Below are 15994 nucleotides of genomic sequence, written 5' to 3'. Positions count from 1 at the left end.
TTACAAGTTTACCTGACAATTCGTCCACTTTACCGATTTCTAATGAAGTGTGAAACAACAGTATATAATCAATAAAATCAAGCACAGACAGTTGTGACTCTGCTCCACCTGTGCATCAAGACCGCCCACCTTAACAGAAAAAACAGTTGTTACACATTTATTTGTATGCACATGACTACAACACCTGGAGAAAGTCCCATCTGTACTACTTAAGAATTGACCGGTGTTCTGTCTTTCAACTGCAAAAAGATTTCTCTAAGTCATCTCACCTGCAAACAATATTCGCACTGGTAAGGCTTCTCTCCACTGTGAGTTCTTTTGTGCCTTTCCATGTGATACTTCTGAATAAACCTCATACCACATTCATCACAACGAAATGGCTTTTCACCTGATAAAAAAGCACACAACAATGTTAATCTAAAAAAATAAATCTATATTCTACCATACAATCACCAGGTCAAATACTACATTCTTTATTAGAAGTAATAAAGAAGAGGACTTTGTCTGTTGCTATTGAAAAACAACACAGGGCTTGCTCACACTTTGTCATTTTCCCAGTAGTTGGTAGCTGATGCCTCAAAATGATTTTAAGCTTTTACACTAAAAAAACCCCAAACTTTAAAACTAAATTCTTACTCCGTTTTTCTAATGTAGATGCAGGTATCTGTCTTAAACCTAACAAATGAAGAACTGCAAAGATATCCTCCCCAAACTGCTGCTACACAGTATTTTTTTAGGGCAGACGATTATATAAAAATACCTCAGTTCTCTGACCAGCTCATTAACTCAAACTCATCCCTTCTAGATGAGAATTAAGCATTTCCAAGCTTTTAATTTAACATTTTTGCAAAGTGTTCTGTATTTTCCAGATTTTTTCCTTATCCGGATGTACAATTGAAATAACTGTTTGAAAAAAATCCTACTATTTTGGTTAGAACTCAAATTTATTTATTTATAAATTAATTAATTTAACAATATTTTATTTTAAAAATTAAGCTGAAAACAAGAAACCTCTGTAGCTGAACAGGCATTTGCATACTTACAGGTTTTTCTGTTTGGTTGTTTTGTTTGGTTCATTTTTGGGGTTTTGTTTTGGGTTTTTTTGCTTTTTTGTTTTTTTGGTTTTTTTTTTTACTTTCATAAAATATTTGCTCAGACAACATTCATTGCCCTGAGTTCATCTTCACTTCTCCCCTTATTTTTCCTCACAAAGAAGCCCTGCAATGATCCTTTCAGAACACAAACTAACTCTATTTCTATTGCTTTTAACTTTTGCCTTGCATTTTCCCTCTGATATTTTTATTTCCTAGGTTTCTCTGACAAAACCTAACAATCCCAAGTGCACTGAAAGTTAGTTTTCCTTTTACAGAAGTTCACTGTTATTTAATAGAACTCACCCTGAACAACAGTAATCTTTCCTCTTAATATTTACTGTGAAATCTTTTGAACTGACATAGAGATCAGGGATTGTCTTGGCAGCATCTGTCAACATCCTCTTTGTTCTGGATACTATACTATACCGCACTGATTCTGTGGATATAAACCTCTCTTTTGTTTTCAGAAATACGCAGACTGTTTCTATTTTTCTGAGGTAGTTTTAGTCTTAAAAATTGTTTCAGTAACTGATTTTATTAAATTATTACTAATAATTAATTATTGAAATGTTAATACATTTTATTTTCCATTTAGAAAAGATACTTAACCACATCCTTCTGCAAATGGAAATACAGTACCTTAAAATAAGATGCCAGTACTTATACAAACTAGAATGAGAAATATCTATATCAGTCACACATTTGCTCCTAGTCAGATCATTAATACTCACGAGTTTCAACTTTCCTAATTCCAAGCAATTTCTAAATCTCTGTCTTTGTAAGCCTACGCCCTATTGCCAATTATTAATTCTTACCTCTCCACATAGCTTCTCAGCCAATCCCTTTCTTGGATGAAATTTTTCCAATTTATTCTCTCCTAAATCAAATTATCTCCTCTCCTAATATCTCTCGGCTTCCATCAGTTCTTTTTCTACAGGCTCACAACCTCAGCAACCTAACTCTTCTTTCACATTTAGCCAGAGACTAACTTTTACCATTTCTTGCTTATTAATAACCACCATAAAATGTTTCTTTTTTAATAAATTATAACACCTATCATATAATCCTCTCCAGTACTGTGTATAAGCAAATCCTCCTCTCTGGCCTATTTCCTAACTTTCAAACTCCATTTTCATTCTTCATGTTACCTTTATTCGTTAGGTACCCTTACTACTACGGTGTTTTACTCGCACCAAGCCTGTTGAGACCTTCTGAATCAAATTTCAATCCCCGTCTTCACTTTTAAGGAAGATGAGTCAAGACATTTAGGTTCCATTGTTCTTGTTTAATACACGGGCACTCTTCCATTCCTTAATCCTTGCTACTTACTATTTTCCTTTGCTCCACTATTCTATTTCGTGTTTCTTTTAAACTGCCCCTTCGAACAACTCTCCTTACATTGTCTGGAAGTTTGCTTTCACACTATCTTAGATTTTTGTCTTAGAGAAAGAGGCAGCTGTTTTGGACAAAAACTATCCTGAGCCTTGCAGAAGTCACAGAAGCAAGACAGCTCAGTGTTGTCCTAGCTTTGAAAAGCCCTCTAAGGAGCTACCCCGCTATCCCAGGAAACGCAAAACACTTCTCTAATACACTTACCTTCAGCCTTATTTCTATATTTCTATATTCTATTTCTATAAAAGAATGGTCACAGAGCTCCTTAATGTTTGTCTACTCAAGCTGCCTATTTGCTGGCAGAAAACTCTCCCAGCTACCTAATTCCCACTTCAAGGCTTAAATAGGGCCAAACATGTTCTGAGGTTTTTCACTGTAGAGTATTACCACCAGTGGCTATTTTGGAGACTTTGAGAGTATATACAAAGGCAATGCTGGCCATGCCTCAACAGGAAACAAAGTCTGGGGACATTGCCATCGAATTACTCAGTACAACACAGAAAAATAATATTTTTCAGCAGTATTCCAAAACACTCTGGAAGTAAGCTTAAGAAACACTTTGTGAAACTGATACCACACTTAATTTTTGCTTTAGGCTTCATAAGGAAGGTAATGTTAGAAAAAGATTAAAAATCACTATGAAGATATACTTCCGATAATAATAACTTCCGAGAAGCCTGGAACTTCACATGCCTTTTACAATTTTGTTGTACTTTTCAAACAGGATTTATTGCAAATGGAGGAGATCATTAATAGCAACCTTTTGCTAAGGTAGGGAGAATCCAGGACATACTTTTCTGAAATGTGTTGTTGAGTGGGAAAGAATCAGATGTAGGTAAAAAAAAAGCCAAAGTCAAATAATGCATATAATTATTGCATTGTATTTTAAAAGAAAACAGCCTGTGTTTTGTTTCTATGTTGGAAATTTATTAAAACTGAGCAACAGAACTATTTATAAAGTGTAGTACAAATACTGTGTGTATGAAGGCTGTAACAACTATAAACCTCCAGGCATTTTAGGATCTAAACAGACAAAATACAAATTATAAAATATCAAAGAAGGCAATAAAAAAACAGCGTGTCTGAATAAGAAGGTGCTTAAATTGTTAGCCCCAATGTTGCTTTATTTTTTTTCAAATGTAATCTCATTTTTTGTGTTTAAAATGGAAAGTAGGGTGGGTTACTGAATTAGGACACATGACACATGAATGCATGAGCAGGTAAGCTGTATAGAAACAACTCTAAGCAAAAAGAAAGCAGACATATTTGAATAAAAAAAAATCTTCATGAGTCTCAAACTCGAAAGATGAAAATATTGTGTACGAATTACTCTTCCCTCTCTTAAACTGAAATGGCGATTTTCTGTCATTAGTGAGAAGTTTAGCAGCAGGGTTCTAGCACTGCTGCCCTCCTCTAAGTACAATTATTTCTAGTAAGTGAATTTTGCATTAATGCAATGTCTGCTTTTAGATGCAACTATTTAATTATTTACACAGAATAAGGCTGTTCATTGATTGCTTCCTAACTCCCTCATAACATTTCATTTGAAGGAGTGGTTCAGAGTACTGAATTCAAATCACGCTGGAACTAGCTGGAGCATCTGTAAATTCAAGGCTTCTAACAGGCATAAAATAGGGCTTCTAAGTGTTACCACTGTCTTCAATTGACTTAAACTGGAAAATTTGATAAACATCTTTAAAAGAGGAAGAAACATCCTGTTCTTCATCAGTGTTTTCAACACTGTACAAAAGCTGGTGCTAAAAGTGGTTATTCAGAGAAATAAAAACGCAAAATAAAAAGAAAAAAATATAGTGTTGAATTTATAAGGAATATTTCTTAGAAGAGTATGAATAATACAAAGAGCTCTCCTCTACTTCCATTAAAGTGAAACACAGACTCAGTGCTCATCTTCTGGTGAGAGAATCAAGCTGAAATTTCAGCTTTTCTCCATGGGTTCAGTTATGCAGTCCTGAACAACAGAGTAATGCTACACAAACAGCTAAGGCCCAGGGGTGAATATTGTCATACAGAAGTGAAAGCACAGACAAGTATGTAGAATTAGCTACACTATAGCTGGGCAAAGCCAAAAATTAAGCACCAGTCAATCACTTGCTAACTAAACGGGACTTCAAAAAAGCTTTTTCCACTCCTGGAAGCTGGTTCTTCCATGTTTTCACCTAACCATCTACTAGTTGTCACCTAGGAAAATACCCATAATTCAACAACACAAGCACCATCTTCAATTTTCTGAAAAACAATAAAGCTATACCTCAGGTTGCTGAGGAAAGGAGGAGAACATAGTTATCTAAAAAAGTCAGATAAAAATACGGTTAATTTTGTTACATGGCAACTTTTTCTCTGCTAAACAAACAGTATATGTAAGAGCTGACAAAAAAACCCTGCAGCCCCCCTCCAAAGCTTACAATGAACTCTCACTAGAGCTAGAAGTTGAATTTAAAAGGATAATAAAATCTATTTATAAAATATTTTCAGTTAAGTGTTAATTAACTATATTGCCCAGATTCTGATTTTCAAAGCCACGTACAGGGAATAATCCTCATTTAAAAAAAAAATAATAATCTGAAAAATGTGAAGACTGCACTTAAATTTTTATCTTTGGTGGGGGGACAGACAGATGGAAGAGAATGAATGAGCATTCTTTTCAAGAATAGTATCTACGCAAAGTGGAGGCAGCATGGCTCATCAATTCAGAGCCAGAGGAAAGACTAGGAGCAGAACAAAGGCACTGGACAGAAGAATGGAGAACTCTTCTGTGGCTGACTGGCTGAAGGAAACCTACTTAGTCTGGACTCACGGCAACCTAGGATACAAAAATCCCATAAACAACAGGGCACTTGTGCATGTAACTCCCTGTACACTGCTCTGAAAATTCATTTTACAGTTTTTTCTCCCTCTCAACTCTTACACATGCACACACTGCACTGCGTGTTAGTAGCTTTCATATCCATTTAAAAGCTACAGCCAAGAAACACTGTGCACATTCACCAGCTCTGCTTTTCTGAAAAGGAGGCTGAGAAATTGGCATCTAGTCCAAAGGGACCATATTACAAAATATTTAAAGAGGGACTGAAAGGCCATGCACCAAAATGCCAAAAACCCAATGAAGCCAAACCTGTTAAAGAATGTGGTTTTGTGCGGTGCAAGAAGATTAAAAAAATAAACATGTATAAATTTTAACTCCCTTTGGCTTAAAACTTTGGGCCTTATTTGACCTATATTGCATATTTTTAAACTGAGGCTCTTATTTTTAGAACAGTACTGAATTAAACCTTTTAAAAAAAAAAAAGTGAAAGTGAAGCTGATGCTGATACTAATTCCTTTGGGGTTAGGCATTTTGGCCATTTTAGTCCTGGCACTTTTCCATCAAATTCCAAAATAAATAAATAGATACATAAATCTACTGAAGTGTAATCTGGAAGTCCCCGTTGTCTGAATTAACTTCATACAACAAAAGATAGAACTGTTCAATAAACCTTGACTTTTACGAAAGCACAAAGTTCAGGATTTGCTACTCTGGGGTTACTTATAGCATACTACTTTCAGATTTGCTTACTAGAGTTTACACTCACTTTGCAGCTGAAGAAAAGTGGAGCAAGTTGAAAGCACAAAACTAATTTATTTTTTAAAGTTTTATAACATCTATTAAGTCAAAACAAACTACAACAGGGTTTTAGGCTGCATACTTATTACCAGAAATCTTGCCTGAGTGGGGAAACAGTTTTTAAGCACGCCAGTAAAGATACTCAAGGCACTATACTCACCAGTATGAATCTTCTCATGCCTCTGTAGCAGGTACTTCTGTATGAAACGCATGTCGCACTGACTGCACTGAAATGGTTTTTCACCTTGAACAATATAATTCCACATCCATAAGTTAATAACTACACACTTGTTTCTGATAACTACTTTTGAGGAATATTAAAATGTCTATCAAAAAAACAGCATCTGAGCGAATTCCAAAAACTCTAATACCAAAAAACATTAGCCTTACTAAGTATATGAACTGCAAAATTCTTTCCATGATCCTAAGAGTCACATTAAGTCTAGCACAAAGAGTGATCTGAAATGGCTGTAATTTCCTCATGAACAAGATCAATCATGATGCTGGCATAAGACTGCATTCAGGATACGGGCAAGCTATTATAATGGTAAGTACCTTTATCACTTCTCCGAACCAGAGAGATACCTCATCAGGCAAATGAGCAGCCGGAGCACGTTTTACAAAGGGGTCAATTTTGGCACTTAGGCTACAAGTCAACCCATTACTTTCTGATAAAGAAAGAAAAGAAACCTTGTAAACAGGTCTTCAGTTTATTAAACATATGTTGATTATTTCTTTTTGGTATTCTTTTGACACTTTGGTGCATGGAATCTCTAAGCTTAGATGCCAAGTTAGCTACACTCTTAAAACTGAAATTCGCATAGAGCTGAAAACATTTTTAACATAAGTAAACAACTCTTTACACAGTAGAAAAGACAAATTTGAAGTCAAGCAGTACCTGTATGAATGAAGACATGTCTCTGTAAATGGTAGTTGGTTCTAAAGGCAGCATTGCAATGCTCACAAACATGAGATTTGTGGGTTTTCAGACCAAGTGATCCATCCTCATTTATTGTAAGGATCTATTTTAAAAAGAGTAAGATTTGTTCTCACACTACCCTCTAAAGATGTCTTATTAACTACAAAAAAAAAAACATTAATTTTTTTGATGCAGAAAATTTAAATATTTCAGGTAAAACAATGCTAATTTCTACAAAGCTATGTGTTAGGCTCTTAGTATACATTTCCAACTGCAGACCAATCCAACTTTTGTCTCCTTGTGTATTAAGAGATATTTCAACAGGACAAAGACAAAAGCAGCTCATGGAAAACCAGCTCAGAGCTCCCCTATTCACAGCTGAGTCACTTTACACGCTACTGTTTACTTTGTCTGTCTGTTGGAGAGGATGCAAAGTAATCAAACCACCTCTGGGCACTGAACCATGGATAATCATATTTTAAAGCAAAAATGAAAAGTTATAATCTTTTTTCAAATCACAATTGTAAATGTTTGCTAAAAGGCATTAAAACTTATCCAGGATAGTCATACAAATTCTCTACATCTACACAGTAACAATTGTCTCAGAGGCAAAATTGTACTTTAAAACCAAAACCCCAAAGCCAAACAACCAAGCAAATTCTATTATTATTCTCCCCTTTCAGGATTTTTACTCAATAATGTATTGCTCACTCAATACACATATTAGAGCATCACCTTCACAAATTCAACTTGCCATACTTGCTTTGCTGTCAAACAAGACTGCTATTTTCATATAAAGTTGAAAAAACTTAAATGAAAAAAAATTGCACCATATCTAACTTACTCAATAAAGCTCGTAACATGTTTTCTCTAAAAAAAGAAAAAAAAACCAAACCCCAAACTCTGTACTACCTCTGGCAAAAGAATAAGAAAACCAGTAAACAAATTACATTTCCTAAACTCTTAATTAACTGGAAACAGAACTATAAAGAAGAGCTTAAGTAACCTTAAATAAAACATTTAGTCCCTTGTTATTAACCAAAAAAAAAAAGTCTGCTGGGGAAACACATCTGCAGTTTGATTAGCTATGATGTTTTAGGTTTTATGATAATGACAGTGATGAGAAAGAGAGAGTCAATAACTGAAATAGTATCTCTGCAATAATAGCAAATACTGTAGGATCTACTTAAACAATTTTTAAGTCTACTGCATCAAAACTCAGCAAGAGTGAAAGTCTCAAACTAACAAATTCTTGTGCATTCACTCTGAAGGACAAGCACATTCATACGTTTGTAAGATTGGTATGTTACAGCTCCAGTAAGTCACAGATAGAGACAACTATAAAAACTCTGTTCTGTAACAACATACAGCTAATGAAACACTGACTGGTTATTTAAAATAAATTTAAATACATGTTATGAAATGCTTTCCATATATTGTATTGAAATTTTAAGATAACTGTGCAGAAAATACGCTTAATTTCATGGTTATCCTAAACCTGAGCTCTTCTACTGCATCCATTCATTATACTATCTCTTAAATGAAGAAAGTTAACTTTGTCAGTGCAGTTTGCCTAATAAAAGCAACAAAAAAGCTTGTGCGTGTGTGCATGTGTGTGCATGCATGTGTGTACACGTGTGCAAATGTGTCTGTGTGCATGGAAGAGGGAAAAGCAGACAGGATTCATAAAAGCTAATGACTTTTTATTTATAAGATGACTATATTAATATAAAATATAATTCAAAACGTTTCAGGATGTTAATTGACTTCCATTTGTAAAAGTCCCAGCTGCTGTTTGGATGGAAAATCAACCCCATTACTCTGGGAATACTAACTTAAACTGCAGTAGACTCTCACCTACATCAGTCCTTCAGCTTCTTTCTGCCTTTTTACTCTGACAAGTTGGAAAAAAAGGGAAGAGAGACTGAAAAACAACCTGTTTAATGATTCTCCTATCTTTTGTCTATCTTTTGTCATCTCAAAAGACTAACACTGACAGACTGGGAGATAAAAAGGAAGCATGCAAGTACATGTCTGTAGGAAGAGGGACACACGCCTCTCCTACCTTGCCATGTTTCCATGGAAGTGATCTGTGGATGTACTCAACCTAGACCTCCTTTTTCTATCAAAGGGAGAAGTATCTTGATGCATAGGATTTGGAACTTGCTTCCACACCCAATCTGAAACAATTTCTCAACTTTCCAAGAATACTACAAGTGCAAACTAATTTGGCAGTGCTTTGAGGAGGACAGAGGGCTCCCTCTCCCAGGCCAACAAAAAGGAGGTTTTGGAGTTTTTCTTGGTGTTAGGGTGAATTTTTCCTTCAATTAAATCAACCCATAGGCTGGGGGTTGATTTCAGAGTAAGTTTATTTTAATGCTGCTATGGGATAATATGTAACTGATTTTTGCCTATCAGAGCAGCCTGTATATGTTCTATTTTAAGTCTGAAGATTAATACTGATTTGGGGAATTACTAGAAGATATAACACTGCTGCCTCATGAGGTGAAATGATTCTGGTTTTATCTGAAGTGTGTCTCAATAGAAGAAAATTGTTTTCAGACATACAGGGATACATACTCTTCATGAATGGATCTACAAAACAAATTTTGAAGTAACAAACCAGCAGCTATGGTAAGAATCTTTTGATATAAAGAAATACATATATGAAGATGATTGTGATCACAAGAATATTCCCTACCAGTAAATTATTTTATATATATTAGTAAACTTTTTAGAATTTTCAAAACTACCATTTTAGATTTCTTTTTAAAAACTTTTCACTACTATGCATGAAGCATACGAAATTATCAGGCTCACAGAAAAGCACAGCTATTATTAGATAGATACAGAGTAATGATTTATAAATTGTCTACAAAGCTACTGACTCATAATTTAAAAAAAAATATTTGGAGAGAGAACTGCCTGGAAAGACAGATGTTAAAATATATCAAGGGTTCATGTTGCTAAAAAGAGTTCAAAGAAAAACACTGTTATATCAGGTTTTGTTTTGGGTCTCTGGTGAACTTCAGAACTGCATCTTTACTGAGCAAACAAACAATTTCCAGCCTAACTACTTCAAATGCTAATGAAATTAGTCATAGTCAACCAAATCTTCAGGTTCTTTTAATCTTGGTTTTGCCAAATCAATGTCTTACTTTTGCTGGTGAACGCTGTTTTCTTTTCTTCTTTTTCTGCAAATCTACTGGCTCTCGTATTTGTTTTTTGTCTCGTTTCTGTTGTTCAGATGCATCAGTAAAGGTAATTTCTTGCTTTACACTGATCTGTTAAGATACCAAGTGCCAGTTTCAGGTAAGGTTCTCACTACAGAAAAGCAATTTTTCAATTTTAGAAGATGACAAACTGCTGAAACAGAAAACCTTTTTCTAAGGGAATTATCTTGTGGCTTCATTCTTTCAGAAATTTAAGTGAAAGGAATAATAAGTATCTCAAATAGAAAGGGCATAGTTAATTTCTACAGTGACATTTTGATGTATCCTTTCATTCATCTCCCAAGGTCTTTTTTCCTCCTGACCTGTGGTGATTTTGAGATCAGTTCTTATATTAAAATCACTTCCATCTGTAAAAACATTCAGTTGTTCATACCTATTTTACTTTAGTCCATATTGTTGTCAATGCAAGATTTAACGGAATAGTTTATTATATATTTAAGACAGAAGTATTTTTTAAGAAAAAAAGAACAGTACTAATGAAGTTTTTGGAAAAAAAAAATCTTGATCTAATGTAAACTTTAATAAAAAGCATGATGCTATCAAATTTTTTCTGTCACCTGAACCACCTGATCTACAGCTAGCAAGAGTAGTGTTTTAACAGTGCTACCTTTCTGAAGGCTATTCTTCGTGTATAAGGCTATCTACTTATTAAGTCCTGGTAATTATCCTTTATGTTTGAAGGGTAACAGTGATGATGTGCTGCATTACAGACATACTCTCTGTTTTCAAAAGGAAGTCATCTATATTCTCTCTGGGAAAGCTGAGGTACACCTTCTATTAGATATCGAGGAGGGGCATATTTATGGTCATGTATGAAGTGTCACAGTCCAACCTGCAGTGTGAATGCAATTGCTAAGCGTCCACATACTTTGAAAATGTACAAGATGCTTCTTGTAGCAAAAGAAACTAAACAGTACTACGAACAGCATAAACAGTATGCACCTTTTCATAACACTATTTATTCTGCTTTGTAGTTACCCTTGAACATTAAATATATTTAAATGAGCACATTTTAACACATTAATTCTATGGTAACAGCCTACTTATAAAATATTTATAAAACAGATACTTAAAGACTATACTTAATTGGCAAAATCTATCCACAGCCAGAGGCAAATGACATTTTCATAAATAGCATCCATTCATAAATATTTTGATAATCAAAATCCAAACAAGCAATTAATATATTCTTGCCAGAGTAGGATTAGACTACCAGATCAAGCTTCCTACTAATTTCTCCAATATTTCACAAAGAAATTGCTTACAGGGACATTAACAGCATACGGCAGCCCTTGAGGAAGTCTATCTTGCGTATCCATGTCATCATCATTTTTTACCGTCTCCTCATGGACCATAAGTTCATCATGTGAAATCATCTCTTGCTGTCGAAGTTCACTTTCCTGTAACACTTCATCTGTTGCAAGAATTTCTTGGTGCGCCATAGTCCGATCTTGAAGCACCGCCTCTTGCCGTTCTCCCGATACTCCAGACTGGTCAGATACTGCACCCAACCCTACCATAGCCCTGGATGACTGCATTTGGTCTATGCCACCACATTTAAGAAATAATCCTCCCAGCTTGTCTTCAATGTTCATTCTTAAGTGCAATAACCTACAAAAAAAGTTTTAATAGTAAACATCTACAATTGGTGCTCTTGCTTCAAATTTTTTTACTTAAAAACATTTTATAAGAATTCAATCAGTAGGTCAACATACACACATACACACCTAAAACTGATATCCAAATAAAAGCAAAACGTTGGATATCTTGCTTCAACATGAAAAGATTATCCTTTCATTTACATGCATGTGTACACAATTGAACACTTTCAAATAAAAAGTTTCAAATCCAAGTGCCTTCTGATCACTGGCAAAATTCTTGTCATTAAATGATAGCTAATTCCTCCTTCTCATTCCTTAGAAAATGTGGTTGGTTTTTTTTCTGTGCGCCCTTTGCACTCTGTTCCTTTTTTCCATTTTGACCATCTTTTACAAACGCCTCTTTCATATTGGTCCTGTTCCTCATAATTCCTTGTCCTTTAAGTGCCCTTTCACTGCTGCTACCCCAAGGCATACTGTAGCGCTGGAACATCTTAATATCCACAAGTGAGAGAAAACTGAGCTGCATCAAAAGATGCATGGCCAGCAGGCTAAGGGGGGTGATTTTGCCCCTCTACTCCATTCTGGTGAGACCCCAGCTGGAGCACCATGCCCATCTCCAGAGTCCTCCGCACAGGAAAGACACGGATCTGTTGGAGCAGGTGCAGAGGGGGGCTACAAAAATTGTCAGAAGGATGGAACACCTCCACTGTCAGGAAAGGCTGAGACAGTTGGGATTGATCAGTCTGGAGAAGAGAAGGCTCCAGGGAGACCTTATTGTGGCCTTTCAATACTTAAAGGGAGCTTATAAAAAAGATGGGGACAAACTTTTCAGTAGGGCCTGCTGTGAAAAGACAAGTGGTAATGGCTTTAAACTAGAAGAGGGTAGATTCAAACTAGTTGTAAGGAAGAAATGTTTTACAGTGAGGGTGGTGAAACACTGGCACGGGTTGCTCAGAGAGGTGGTAGATGTCCCATCCCTGGGAACATTCAAGGTCAGGTTGGATGGGGCTCTGAGCAACCTGATGCAGTTGAAGGTGTCCCTGCTCATTGCAGGGGGGGGTGGACTAGATGGCCTTTAAAGGTCCTTGCTAGCCCAATCTATTCTATGATTCTACGAAAATGCAACTTTCTGGCTAAAGGTATATGCCAAATAAAGGCTATAGAGTGGTCAAATCTGGTTGTAAAAACATATTCACTTTCACATCCACTAAGCCAGAGCATTAATCAGGAAATATGAATTCAAGTCAATGTAATGGTATTGCTATTCATGACTGATGGTACACAGACAGATATAAAATAATATTTCAAAAAGTGTCATAACATTATTGGTTTTTAACATAGGGTAGCAGGCTTTTGTGAAGCTGGAAGTGGCAGTATCTTACTCTACTTATTACTATACATGCAAGACAGCCCTAAGACAACTCTTCCCCTTGGTGTCATCCAGTCACAGCAGTCAGCCTCCTTCACCCTATTCCCCCAGCCCATACCTCCTACCCATTCCACAGTGCTCTGGTCTACTCCTTCAGACACACAGCGACATCCTTCCTTCAACCCCTTCCTTCCCGCAGCTGGAGGGCAAAGGCTATACAAAGGCTACAGCAGACACAGGGGTGGGAGCAGCAGCAGAGTCAGACAATACACTGCAGGCTTAGTCAAAGCACAACAAAGGTATCTTGGGGGGCATTACGATAACATCAGCATCTTTGATTTTGATGCATCAGAATTATGATATAGATGGGATGTTGGTATTTTGCTAGTCACCAGCTTCAAATTCCATCCCCCTACGAATGCAGCATGGTGAAAGGATCCATCTCCACTCAAGTTTTAAGTCAGAGGCTATGCTGCTTTCCCTGCAGCTCTCAATGACAACTCCTAACCAAAGAAATCAAGTCTCTCTGCCTAGAATTGGCAGGGCCATCACCCTGCAGAACTGCAGCACTACAACCCCCTGCCAGTTCAACAGTCTGTCAACACGCAAGAAGACTGGATCAAAGAAATATACATGAAATGCTTACATTTCAGTTTTCCGTTTGATCTATTTGCTCACTTTCCAAATGATTTTCTCCAAAAGCTGAAAATTCTCAGTGTACCTTAAACATTTGTGAAGATTTGTTTACAGCAAACTACACTGAGTTTACAAAATAAACAGCAGTCTTTCTTCAGGTGATAACCTAGACTACTTGGTCAGAATGCAAGCCACTAGCAGAAGCAGCTGAAAAAGACCTCCTACATTATACTTTGTTTCAAATACTACTATTCATTAACCTTCTGGAAGTAAAATTCACTCAATTTCTTAAAAACAAACAAAGAAACAAACCAACCCACCACACACCTCAACAAATAAAAAAAAAAAAAAAGCCCATTAACACCTCATTTTAGCAACTCGGGAGTGAAAGAATATTCGTCCCTATTCTCTATCATGAGAGGTTCTAAATTTCTGAATACATCTTATAAAGGCTGACAGGATGGTCTGACTTCTGAGTTTCAAATATTTAAGAGGCATGCCAAAGAAAGAAGCTTTTCAGTCAATTAGGTATTTTTTTTTTAGTAAGCCTTCCTCTGCTGGAAGTCAGGAGGACAGAGTCACCAAGCTAAATCTGCTTATATATGACAACGTCATCAAAATTTTTAATATTCTTCCTTCCTACGTAAGAAGCCCATTCTAGGGACCAAAAAAGCCTGTGACAGGAGCAGAACACAGGAAAAATTACTGTTCAGAACATCTATGCTTGCAGTTTGCCCTTTCTCATTCTTCTGCAATTCTAACATAAAGGTTTAAATCTTACTCCTAATTTTCACAGCATCTGTCTTCAAATATGAACAACAATTCCTTAATGCCTTGAGTAAGCTCAGGTAGTGCTAGGTGACAAGTTTATTCCCAAGTTAATCCATTTTATAATAAAAAAAATGAGATTCCATGCCTTGAAGAGAAAACGCACGTCCAGTACGCCACACAGCCACCTGCAGACATTATATAATCTATGAAGTATTTTTTGGAGGTAACTGGGAAACCATACTGATAGTTTCTCAGCAATAACACAAACAAACAAACAAACAACCTGGCACAGTGCTAAGGTTGTTATTTTTTCCATCAATGCAGATCCCCCAGAGAGATCTTGCAACAACGTCCTAAAAGAAGAAAATGAGGATGAATTTATCATCTTATCTAAGTGGAATATCCTGTGCCAAGTAAGAAATGTGAGAAGGAACTGAAGTTCTTAAGAATCTGTCTCACATGGCGCCATTATGTGATAAGAGATGGCGCAAAAGATCTAAGATTAAGACTGGTTTCTTAGGTTGGCGGGGCATTTTAAATATGTAGCTTGAAAGACAGACTCCAAGGAAAACAAGCAGATATATTAATTTCAACCTTTATCCCAAGTTAATCCATACTCAGGGTACATCTCACACATTGTCATTCACTATGCTTTTGTTTCTCACTACAGAAATATGACAGCATAAGCTTATTGCAGATTCTTTAGAGAAATGACGTGGACAGGTACTAGAATACAAGATCTCAAGATGCTGAAACACATTCAAGGGAGAACAGACAGTATCAAGTGTGAGAACACAGTGGCCCTAATCTGTCTGCTCAAGCCACTGATGAAAACAGCACAGAAGGTTGTTCCACATGGAAGATACTACCATATCATTCTGAAATTAGGTATGAATTGTGGAAATCCTGTATTTAAAGCTATCTCATAGCAAGAAGGTAGGCAGGCAAATGCAGAGAGAGGGACTGAGTGCTTAACAGTGCAGAAGAGCCTGCTGCTCCCACCAACAGAGGCAGGAAGACTTGTGACATACAGAATCTTGGGAGAGCTGGCAAGATAACAGCACGGGCCCAGAAGACAGGCTAGCACTGTACTGGTTATTTATTGGTCTTGTTAGCTCTCTCAGATGTCAGAGATATGGAAACTTTTTCTTTCTTACCCTAACTAGCAGGCTTAGCAGTCATGCAAACAAAAGCACTTAGGGTGTTTTCCAGTCATGATCTTGAGTCATATCAGAAGCTGGTACAGTGAATATACTGCTTGTTAAATCAGGCTTTCAAACATCTAGCTTTTAGAGAAAAATAATGAAAACTCACAGTATTAGGCTGCATATTCTAAGTGATGAAACACAATGTAAGT

General features: G+C 36.3%; 1 protein-coding gene across 2 annotated transcripts in view; it reads right to left on the bottom strand.

The window, feature by feature from the left end:
* Nucleotides 1-15994, bottom strand: part of ZNF148 (zinc finger protein 148) — a 38022-nt gene that overhangs the window by 5476 nt on the left and 16552 nt on the right. Inside the window, exons 2-6 of one of the 2 annotated variants that reach the window (XM_037398751.1) lie at nt 11526-11871; nt 10186-10311; nt 7007-7130; nt 6269-6352; nt 270-388 (exon numbers count right to left, since the gene is read on the bottom strand). In XM_037398751.1, coding sequence (XP_037254648.1) covers nt 270-388; nt 6269-6352; nt 7007-7130; nt 10186-10311; nt 11526-11855 — 783 coding nt within the window. In that variant the 5' untranslated portion in view covers nt 11856-11871. The remainder of the gene's footprint in view (nt 1-269; nt 389-6268; nt 6353-7006; nt 7131-10185; nt 10312-11525; nt 11872-15994) is intronic. The other variant, XM_037398752.1, reaches the window with a different exon arrangement.

This window comes from Falco rusticolus, chromosome 8 (assembly GCF_015220075.1).
Source record: "Falco rusticolus isolate bFalRus1 chromosome 8, bFalRus1.pri, whole genome shotgun sequence".
NCBI lineage: Eukaryota > Metazoa > Chordata > Aves > Falconiformes > Falconidae > Falco > Falco rusticolus.
The sequence above is the reverse complement of the archived record's forward strand: the minus strand, read 5'-3'. Positions and strand labels throughout refer to the sequence as shown.